General features: G+C 37.0%; 2 protein-coding genes across 2 annotated transcripts; one reads left to right on the top strand and one right to left on the bottom strand.

Annotated features, from left to right (window-relative positions):
* Nucleotides 1-3,614: 3,614 nt before the first annotated feature.
* On the top strand, nucleotides 3,615-7,181 carry LOC110720595. Its single transcript, XM_021899636.1, has 4 exons — nucleotides 3,615-5,387; nucleotides 5,491-5,634; nucleotides 5,750-6,625; nucleotides 6,715-7,181. Exons 1-4 carry the CDS (start codon nucleotides 3,615-3,617, stop codon nucleotides 6,997-6,999), a joined length of 3,078 nt encoding a protein of 1,025 aa, XP_021755328.1. The 3' UTR covers nucleotides 7,000-7,181.
* Nucleotides 7,182-7,313: 132 nt separating this feature from the next.
* Nucleotides 7,314-8,247, bottom strand: LOC110720628. Its single transcript, XM_021899673.1, has 2 exons — nucleotides 8,131-8,247; nucleotides 7,314-7,867 (listed from the first exon to the last, which is right to left on the bottom strand). Exon 2 carries the CDS (start codon nucleotides 7,862-7,864, stop codon nucleotides 7,385-7,387), a length of 480 nt encoding a protein of 159 aa, XP_021755365.1. The 5' UTR covers nucleotides 7,865-7,867; nucleotides 8,131-8,247; the 3' UTR covers nucleotides 7,314-7,384.
* Nucleotides 8,248-11,396: the final 3,149 nt, after the last annotated feature.

The following is an 11,396-nucleotide window of genomic DNA, read 5'->3' as shown; positions in this document are numbered from 1 at the left end:
CTTCATTTTTTTTAATTGACACCGTTTGACTTTTGCACTATTCACAACCTACACTTTGATTAGCTTTTGTGATTTGTAGCTACGATAAACATAATCATGTGTGATCTTGTTTGAATCGCCTCAATGTATATCTTATTAATATCTACTTTTTTAATACTTTTTGATGCGGATCAAGCATCAAGAATTTAGAGTCTAGATTTATTTTCTTTAGGATTCATTTTGTCGTATTCATATGATTTATTTAGGATAAAGATTAGGAAAAATTATCTTTTTATAAGATATTATTAGAGTTTTAGGATTTAATTTATCTTTTAGGTTTGTTTATCCTATCGGGCATGGGATTGTATGCCTATAAATATTTGTTTTATTAATGAGAATTTAGGGTGATTGAGTTTATGAAAACATGAAAATTGTGAGTTAGTTCGAGTGAATCGAATTGGTTTCAAAACGTTTCTTTGCTTACGAAAAGTTCAAAATTAATTTACATTGCTTTTCTTCTTGTTAAAGTCGAAAAGATCAAAACTTTATTGAATTAGGTTTACCCTAATTGTTAGTATCCTTTATTGTGGTTTAATCCACATCACTTTTGCAATGTTGATAATTAGATATATTAATCGTTAAAACAGTGTGTTGGCAAGCGTGATAAAAGAAAGGTGTTAACTAGATAAAAGACGGAGGTAGTACAATTTTACCTAAAGCATAAATATTACTCACGGGCACGGTTTTTAATGATCTACACAAGTTGACATCACATCATGACTTTTATTTGGCCCATTCTAAGCACGACCCACATGAACACGAGGCATGCTCGCCTAACACGTGCCTGACTTTAATCATGCATGCTACAATAAAGTGAAAATGCTATATGTTTGAATACAACTATATTCTACATATGATTATATATGAATTTTCCCCTTCAATAACTTATTCAAACTTTACTTATCCGTCTTTTCAAATTTTTTTTTATTATTTTATTTTTTTAAAATCGCTTGCTACGAGAAAAGAAAATTGAATAACTCACATATGAGTTGTGAACTTGTAATTTAATGATTCCCTCGATGATAGGAGATTGAAAAATGATCAAAATATAATTTCAATAGGATACTCCACATATTATTGATTTGATTAAGGATGATATTTGTTGGACATATACGTGGTCAAAGTCTATCATATAGTGGTCCATTATTTTGATCGAGTAAAATGAAATCATAGTTAGAAAATTAATGGAAATTGATGTACAAAGAGACCGGATAAACTCTTCAAGGCACGTGATAAACGCTTTCCTAATAATTGTTTATCGACTCTCTTTGGAACAATCGAGTTACACGATAAAACTATTGGGATACAATAAAAAACCAATTAGTTTTGCTTGTTCTTATAAAATTAATTCAACAAAGTTTGTGTGGAAATGTGTTTGTTTTCACTCTTAGAAAATTACTGCAGATTTTCTCTCAAAGTAAGCAAGAATGGTTTTGTAATTCTTATCTCATCCATCATACATGTCATATAAGCTCCTATTTATAGGGTTTATATGAAGAGCAGTTTTATTCCAACGGATATGTCCGTTCACAAAGCAATTCGTTCAAAAACCGTCAGTTTTGAACTCCGCCCGGTCAGATCGGGCAAGGGCGCTCGTTCAAGCACGCAAATAACTTTTGGAAAACATGTAGAAACTGAAAAACCCTTTTTGCCATGTTAGACCGGGCAAGGGCGCCCGATCGGGCGCATGGAACATCTCAATGAATTTTGAGATAATCGACTATCTTACTCGTACTCGCCCTGTCAGACAAAGCGAAGCAAAAATTTGTCGATTTTGCCTTGTATGATCACTTTTATACATCTAACTTTGCCATATTTCTAAATATAATCATTATACTAATCCTCCTCAACTCCTAGCATAATATAAACTTCATATATGATTCATAAGCTCCATTTATTCCATAAATGTTCCAACAATCCTCCTCCATTTATAGAATAAATGTTAAAAGAGCCTATAACTTGCTTAAAACAAACATATATACATGCTCATACATAATGAAAATATCTAATGATTGAATTTCCATTTAATATAAATATGCTTAACAATAGTTCCGATCATAATGATAAACTAAGCTTTGAATCATACAACCACTTTGAACTATTGAAGATATTATACATACAAGCAATACACAAACCATTTTGTTTCCTTGACACCTATGAAGCCGTAGTGTCCATATCCATTCATAAGTGATCCAAGTTAAGCCTTAACCTTGGTAAAGCGGCCAAACCTCCTTCTTACTCATATAGGTAAATCTTTCAAAGAACATGCTTCTGCAATTTGAGCAACTTATCAAAGATTTATTAAGAAAAATTTCAACCTCTTAATTATTGGAGTCACAAACACTAACCTTGGGATGTTTACATACCTAAGTGCTTCATATCATCAAGTGAAGTAGTATCCTCATTGAATTTAAGATCTAATGTTGTATTAGACTTCAAATTGAGTTTTCCCCCCACTTTAGATATTTCAATAGGCTTAAGTCCCACTACTACAAAAACATGAAAAGAAACCCCTAAAATTGGCATAAGAAACCACTTTAGAGGGGGTCTCAAGCTCAATGGTCTCTTACGTTAAGAAACCACTTTTTTTAGGGGTTTTTTTTATCCAATTAAATAACCCCTTTTTTAGAAAAGGGGTTTCTTAAATGCTCCTGAAATTACTAAATCATAATATTAAAAGAACCCCCTTTCCTGGAAAAGGGGTTTCTTATATTGTACTTAAGGAACCACTTTTCTAAGAGGGGGTCTCTTTGATTTGTCCGTAAATTAAAAAAAGGATATTTTGGATTTTAACACCTTACAAAAGGCTGAAAATGTTTTTTAACACCCCCCAAAAAAAAACTTTTATTTTAACACCTCCCAAAAATATAAAAGTTGGAAGTTAACACCAGTTAACGATTTCCGTCACGGAAATTTAACGTGGGTCCCACAAATTGGCTTGAACTTCAATTTTCACCCAGCAAAACACGAAACTTCTTTCTTCATTGAATTCGCAGCAACCTTCTGCATTGAATTCTTTCTGAACCTTCATTGATTTCGCTTTTGAACCAAAGGAGATCTTGGCTGAGAAGTGGAGTGTAGGGTGGTGTCAACGTTGGAGAAGATAAGCTCAGGAGGGTTTCTTCATCATCTTCTTCAACTACAAAAGTGCGAAAGCCGCTTGAAATTCACAGAAAATAAGGTAAAATTGCTCTCCTTTGATAGCAATTTCGTCAATTACTGGTGCTTCATTGCTGTAAACCTTGCAATAATTGGGTAATTAGGGTAAATTTTGGGACCACAGTAGGAAAGCCTTGATAAATCAATTTCTGTAACTGACTATGCGACTTAGGTTAATTGGATTTCGTAATTGAAAGTAGAGATTAATTAAGGTGGTTTATTGTTAATTAAACTAGCAAGTGTGGTTTGTTGATTAATTTATGTTACTGAGCACCTACATTGGCTTGTATATGTTTATTTTCAATTTTTTTATGTGTTTGTTTGTGTGGCTGTGATGGATTTGTTTATTCGTATTGTGCATGTATAGTTACATGGCTTTTAATATGTTTTATATGTTTTTCACTGGTGGGTAGATAATGGGTGACAAGGATAGTTTGGTTGACATCTGCCTTAGAGTGGGAGGTGCTTTTGTCCCTAAAAGAGTAACCAAAAACAGGCAGCTGCTGTGTTGGTGTGGTGGTTGGTGTTACTGGAAGAGGAAGGTTCAAGTATCTAAGTTGGATGTGCATTTGATTAGAACAGCTGCAATTCATGGTTTTGTTAATGGTGATATGGATGTGCCTATGCATTACAGCTGTTGGTATAGGCAGAAGGGGAAAACCTTTAACACTGGGAAAAGGGAACTAGTTAACAGTGAAGAGGTTAAGGGCCTTTTGGAGACAGTAAATGAAGAGGGGTATGTTGAGGTTTTTGTAACAACAGAAGCTCCTAGTCAGCCCATACAAGAGGCCCAACCCAATCCTGCAAAGACAAAAAAAAAGGATAAGAAGGTAGAAAGTTCAAATACATCGACTATTAGGAGGAGCCCTAGGTTTAAGAAGACAGAAACTGAACAAAGGGAGGAGAGTCCACCTAGGAAAGCCTCAGCTAATGCTAAAGTGTTGAGGTTTGATGAAGAAAAGGATGATGGATGTGAAGGATCTGGTTATTCAAGTTCAGATTTGAGTGATGAGGGACAAGATTGGGAACCTGGTGAAGAAGAATTTGATGAAGGGGATGAGGAATGGTATATTGAAGGGTCAAAGGAGATCTTGGCCAAAGTGAACAAGAGCCTTAGGAAAGGTTTGGAGAGTGCAGTAGATGACAGGGTTGGCAAAGATAAGAGAGTAGAGTTGACAAATGATTTGGATGTTGGAAAACCGAAGGTGAATCCAGAAAGTGATGCTGATTCAGATGATTCAAGGAGTTTGTGTGGATCTGATGAGGAACAGGACTATGCTCCTTGGTTTAATGCTGATGTGGACTTTGACAACCCAATCAAGTTGAAGTTAAATCAGAAATTCAGTAATGCTTCAGTCTTGAGGAGGGCCTTAAGACTTCATGCCATTCAAAACAGGTATGAGTTCTACTACTTGCATAATGACAGTAAAAGGATTACAGTTCAGTGTAGATATAGATGTGGCTGTGAGTTCAATAGCTACACTTGTAGAATGCCTGCTTGTACATGTGTGGGGGGGGTAAAGTGTCAGTTCAAGGTGTTTGCATCAAAACTTGTTAAGCAGCAAACTTGGCAAATCAAAACCTTGAATTTAGACCATTCCTGCTTCAGAGTAAAGAAGAACAAGATGCTTACTGCTGAATACATAGCAGAGAGGTATTTAGAAGAGTTTAGGAGTAACCCTGGTTGGAGAATTAAGGAGATTAGGGCTAGGATTTTGAATGATTTAGGAGTTGATGTGAGTTACTATAAGGCATGGCTAGCTAGGTGTAGGGCAAAACTACTGATATTTGGTTCAGCTAGGGAGCAGTATGCTAGGGTGTGGGATTATGGGAAAGCTGTGATGAAGTACAACCCTGGTTCAGGGTGCAATGTTGTTGTTGATGGTATTGACAGGCCAGAGCCACCATTGTTCATGAGGATGTTCATCTGTTTAAGGCCATTGAGAGATGGATTTGCAAAGGGTTGTAGGCCTTTAATAGGGTTGGATGGTTGTCACCTCAAGGGTGCCTTTCCTGGGCAAATTCTGGTGGCAGTTGCTAAGGATGGGAATAACAACTTGTTTCCTCTAGCTTGGGCCACAGTGGAGATTGAAAACCAGGAAACTTGGGGTTGGTTCTTGGAATCCCTTATGTCAATGTTCACACATGATCAAGGAGCTGGGCTGACCATCATGTCTGACAGGCAAAAGGTAATGCTTCTGTTTCCCTCTTAACTATTTAGGTTCAATTTCTAAGTTTTCATGTGTATGTATGTGATTGACTGATGATTATACTTTTGTCTGCATTTGGTAGGGTTTGATTAAAGCAATGGCTGATGTTATTCCCAAAGCTGAGCAAAGGTTTTGTGTGAGGCATATTTGGGCTAACTTCAAGCTCAACTTCACTGGATCAACCTTTAAGGAGCTGTTTTGGAGAGCAGCTAGGGCCACCACCATTGTAAGTTTATTGATTGTTGAAGCTAGCCTATGCTTTTATATGACTGTTGGTGTGTTTTTATATTGGTTAGCTTGTATATGCTTGGTGTGATTTCTGGTATGCTTTTATATGTCAGTTTGAGCATGAAATTGCCATGGAGTCTATCAAATTCCTCGATGAAGAGGCATATGAGTATTTAATCAACATTCCTCCCCACCATTGGTCTAGACATGCATTCACACCAAACTGCAAGTCCAACATGTTGTTGAACAACATGTGTGAGACTTTCAATGCAGTCATTAGGCCTGCCAGAGATAAACCTATCCTCACCCAAATGGAATGGATGAGGAGGTATATTATGAACAGGAATAATGAAAAGTGGGAGGATTCAAAAACAATTACACACAACTTAGTGCCATATGTGAGGCATGTTCTGGGGAGGATAGACTTTGTGGCTAGGTCCTGTGTGGTGCAGCCATCCAGAGGGAATACATTTGAGGTGCAGCTGAAGGATGACCAGGTGTTGGTTGATTTGGACAAGGAGACCTGCACATGTTACCATTGGGAACTCACTGGCATTCCATGTGTTCATGCTTATGCCTGCATATTGGATATGAGGGGTGACATAGAGGCTGTTGTTGACCCATACTATACCATGGACACATACAGGTCTGCTTATGAACCAGCTGTCCAACCAATGCCTGGCCCAAAGCACTGGGAGAGAGTCAGAATGAGGGAACCACTACCCCCTTCTGTTAAGGTGCAACCTGGGAGACCAAAGAGCAAAAAAAGGAAGCTTGAGCCAGGAGAATGTTCTTCTTCAGGTGGTCAGGCAAGTACCAAGAGGAAGAAGCAATGCAGCAACTGTGGGGGATATAGGCATTATGCCAAGACTTGCAAAGTACCTGCTGCACCAGCTACAGAGCTGATAAAGTCAGCAGGCAGACCCCCACTGAACACTCCTTGGATGGTGGAGGAGAGGAAGAAGAAAGAGATTAGGGCTGCTAAAAAGGTAACACAAGCATTACACCAACTCCCCCTTTGTTTTATATATGTATGTGTCTTTTCCATTGACTTTTTATTTTTATATGCATGTCATAGAGTGCAATTGGGGCTGGACCAAACAGCATAGGAAACAAAAAGTTTCCTCAAGAGCAAGAAGGTTGTCTGCCATTCAGCAAGCGCCCACAGCCACAGTCTTCCTCAGCTAAGCATTCCTCAGCTCAGCCATCCTCTAGTCAGCCATCCTCAGCTCAGCCTTCCTCAAGTCAGCCTGCCTCAAGCCAACCAAAAAGAAAGACAAGGTCTTCCTCAAGTCAGCCTACAACAGCCACAGGTGTTGTAACAAGGGCCAGGCTGCAATCCCTCAACAACCTTACTCAGTGATGTACTCATGCTGGATATCAAACATTATGTCTGTTGAACAATTTCAAACTTTTATTATGTACTCATGACTGGTTATGTAACTTGCTAGTTTTTTAGTGGCTTCCCTTAACAAATTTGAACAATTAGATATTGAATTGTAATGGTTGCATGGCTTTGATTGCCATTGAAACATGTTGAAGTAAGGTTCTTTTGTCAACCTGTACTTGAACTATCTTAGTGTTTCACATATTTCCCATGTTTTAATGTTTCACATGTTTAAATAGGTTGATTAAAAGACAAGGCATAAATAGGAACTTAGACAAGGCATAAATAGGTTGATTAAAAGACATATTTATAACACTTCAAGTCATTACAAGAAATTATAACTACTTAATACAGCTTACTATTACACACCCCTAGCCATTAGGAAAATTACACCCATTGACAAACCTATACAAATGGCCATGCCCACCCAACCAAAACAGCTGATTGAAGACACCTTCCCTTCATTGCACTCCCTGTTCATTCTCTTCCTGTCAGCGTTCAAGGCCTTGCATCTCATCTTCAAATTATCAACTTCATTAAGTAGGCACCTCCTTTGGCCACTGATTTCATCAACTTCCCTTTTCAATTCATTAACTTCACCCTTTAGCAGCTTCTTATCCAACAACAGGTTGTTGATAACCCCTGTTTGCCAATCTGTTCCATCAGGTTGATCAACCCATTCGAAAGCTTTGCAACCCCTTGTTTCTGTTATTGGGTCATAAAACTTACATGATATGAACTTCCTGCCTGGATTCTCCCTTGTCCAGCTAGTGAGCTTGGCCATTGGCACACCACACTTACATTTTCTGGCCTCAGGAGGGGAAGAGCTAACAAACGACATAATCTGCATCAATTTTAGATCGACAGTCACATTTACAGATTTGTACACTGACGAATTAACATTGACAGCAACAAAATTCATTTTTAATTTCATAATACGAAAAGCCCCAAATTCAATTTCTGACGAACCCTAATTTCGCAATTGGGCATTTAGATGCGTACATAACATAATCCAACCATTAATCTGAGTACGAAACAATTGCAAATAATAATTGAAGAGAATTTAAACCATAATTACCAAACAACCGAACAATTGACCGCACTCACCTGTTTCAGCAGCTTCAATCTGTTCCTCTTCTCAAAAATCGTGGAAGAATCGTGAAAGAATTGTTTCAAGTATCGTGCAACAATGCAATGCGCTGCTGCTATTCAATAAGAACAACGATTTCGTTCATTAGGGGAGAATCGTGCAAGAATGGTTCTTATATATCGTGCAAGAATCGTGGAAGAATGGTTCTTATATACAGATCTTTTAAAAATATATCCGTTGGGGTGGGCCCCACTAACAGTTCTGTTAACGGAAGATGGATTTTGGTGTTAACTTCCAACTTTTATATTTTTGGGAGGTGTTAAAATAAAAGTTTTTTTTTGGGGGGTGTTAAAAAACATTTTCAGCCTTTTGTAAGGTGTTAAAATCCAAAATATCCTTAAAAAAAAATACTCATATATATTGCAATATATATTAAATACTCATTTGGAGGTAATGGACCGAACTGCTTCCCATTATGGATAAAATTAAAAAAATAATTTTGTTTGTTTTTTTTTTTTTTACTTAAATTGATACAGAAACATTAAACATATGTATAGATATAAATATTTTCATTAATCAATTGTTGTAATATTACATTTTCATCAAAAAAAATACATTAATAATAAAATAAATAAAACTTTTGCTGCTTCCATGCGTTCCACCACCATCCCCCACCCACGCGCATGCATTCACCAAATACCAACACTCACCACTAATTTAACCACCTGCGCAAATCATTAAAATTAGATATGAAATTAAGTTAAAAAAAATAATAATCTGAAATTTAACATTTGCCAACACGCATAAACTTAAAAAAATAAAATAAAAGTAATTAAAATCTAAATTGTTGTTGCGCTGTTATCGGTGTTGGTGTTGGTGTTGCTCTCAGTGGTAACCTCTCTGTCGTCCCTCCCCCCAACCACAACCACCCTATCCCTTAACCAATCACTACCGAAACCCTCATCCCCGTAACCCATCCCATAACCCACAAAACCCACTACAAACACCACTCCAAACACCTCGGTGGTAGAGGGGTTTTCAGTGGTTTCGAGATGGGTTTTGAGAGAGGATGGGTGAGGTTTTCTGGGTTTCGAGTTATGGTGGGTGGGGGTTTCTGGTAGGGATGTCAATGGGGCGGGGCGGGGCGGATGTTGGCTTTCCCATCCCCATCCCCACCTAAAATTTTCATCCCCATCCCCACGGCGGGTCTAAAATTCATTCCCATCCCCGCCTCGACGGGTACAATTCCAAAACCATCCCAACCCCAACCCCCACTTGGATATCCACCCCCACCTAATCCCCACCTAAGACCCGTCTAATCCCCGCCTCCCAAATACACAATCCTTCATAATTAATAAAGATTGCAAAAATAAAAAAATTATTGTTAATATTACACATTTTTTTTGTTTATAATATAAGTGTATTACAAAATATTATATTTACTATTTTATTTTAAATAATTTTTTTTTATAAAATAGTATAAAAAGTATATAATTTTGTTTTAAAAAATATATGGATGTGGGGATGGGGCGGGTACGAAGTGGGGTAGGTGGGGATGGGGCGGGTACGAAGCAGGGCGGGTGGGGCGGGGCGGGGATGGGGCGGGTACAACCTAAAATCCACCCCCGCCCCATCACCCATGGCGGGTATGGTTTTTATCCCCATCCCCGCCCCACCACCCGCCAAACCAAGATCCATCCCCACCCCGTTGGGGCGGGGATGGGGCGGGTCTCCTATTTGACCCGCCCCACTGACATCCCTAGTTTCTGGGGTTTCAAGGGTTGGATTTCGACGGAGGTGGGTGTCTGATTTTGACGGTGGTGGGTTGGATTTCGACGGAGGTGGGTGTTACTCTCGGTGGTTGTTGTGGGTGTTACTCTCGGTGGTGGTAGTTGTGGCCGGTGATAAAAGGAGAGAGAAAAGAAATGGAAGCTTGAGAGAGGAGAGGAGAGGAGAGATGGGTGAGAAGTGAGAATTGAGAAATAGAGAAAGGAGAGAGGAGAAAGAGAAAAGAGGAGTTCCATGGGTGAGAAATGGAGAGAGGAGAGAGAGGGAGAAAAAGAGGCGTGAGATTGAGAATGGAGAGGAGAGAGAAGAAGATCAGAGAAAAGAGGGGCGTGAGAATTGGAATATGAGGGGTTGTTAGGGTTTTTTTTTTTTGTAAAGAATGGGGAGCAGTTTTTTTTTCTTTTTTTCAAATTTTTTTTAATTTTTATTACTAAAGGTGGAGTATTAAAACTAATTTACTACTTCGTAAGAAACAAAAAACTTAATCTAAGAAACCCCTTTTTGTAAAAGTGATTCCTTAAATAGAAGTAAACTTATAGAAATATATAAGGAACCATTTTTCTTTAGAAGGGGTTTCTTATTTACATGTATAAGAGACCCCTTATTTGAGAAAACTGGTTTCTTTAATTAAGAAACCCCTTATTTGATAAAAAGGGGTTTCTTTTTAGTGATTCTTTTGGCCAATTTTGTAGTAGTGTCCCATCCTTATAGATGTTTTGTACACTAAATCTCTTGGCAATGGTTTGGTAAATAAATCTGCCAAGTTAAAATAAAGTTATCCAGATTAAAGTGTAATATATAGTATACTCCATTCAACTCTAATTGTTTGTTCAATCACATATGCTTATATTATTACTTATTGGTTAACAAAATTTATGGTCTAATTTTTTAAAGTTTGATCCAAATATATAGGGCAAACAAATATGTGATCTATTTTTTTTTGCTATATTTATTTTTATTTACCTCCATGGTCTCCCATTGCACTCTATTTTTATTTTTTTTTATTTTTTATTTTTTTATTTTTTTTGCTAAATCTACCTAGATAAATTATCAACAACTTAACATCTTTTGTGCAATCCTTTTTATTGTTTTGATTAAACTGGAATGAAGATAGCACTGTGAAAGCTATAAAAGTAATAACTAATAACTTTGTATTATAAAATCATTTGAATTGAATTGTATTTAAATGTACTTTAATATAAAAAATTATGTATTGAAAAAAAATGGATTAAAAAATATAATAAGAAATACAAAATGCAAATTAATGCAAACTTTTGTTTTACAAAAATTTTAACCACAAACAAAGCTTCCCTAATTCTTGTCACTTGTTTCTAAAACTATATTTCATTGACCATATTTTCAATATGCAAATTATGTCATAAACAAACCCTATTAAATTAGGTCACATATATTTTTAATTTACAAAAATTGAAGGACATTATGAGATTCAGTTTAGTTTTAGGTTTTTAATAACACCCCTTGTATTGTTTTTGGT

Source organism: Chenopodium quinoa, unplaced genomic scaffold (assembly GCF_001683475.1).
Source record: "Chenopodium quinoa cultivar QQ74 unplaced genomic scaffold, ASM168347v1, whole genome shotgun sequence".
NCBI classification, from domain to species: Eukaryota; Viridiplantae; Streptophyta; class Magnoliopsida; order Caryophyllales; family Amaranthaceae; genus Chenopodium; species Chenopodium quinoa.
This window is presented reverse-complemented; position numbering and strand designations above follow the sequence as displayed.

What these genes read in the sequence shown, in the direction of transcription:
- LOC110720595 (XM_021899636.1), top strand. Translation starts at nt 3,615, where the DNA reads ATGGGTGACAAGGATAGTTTGGTTGACATCTGCCTTAGAGTGGGAGGT. An exon ending in CAGCTAGGGCCACCACCATT is followed by an intron (nt 5,635 to 5,749) that starts GTAAGTTTATTG and finishes TTTATATGTCAG; the next exon opens with TTTGAGCATGAAATTGCCAT. An exon ending in AGATTAGGGCTGCTAAAAAG is followed by an intron (nt 6,626 to 6,714) that starts GTAACACAAGCA and finishes TGCATGTCATAG; the next exon opens with AGTGCAATTGGGGCTGGACC.
- LOC110720628 (XM_021899673.1), bottom strand. Translation starts at nt 7,864, where the DNA reads ATGTCGTTTGTTAGCTCTTCCCCTCCTGAGGCCAGAAAATGTAAGTGT.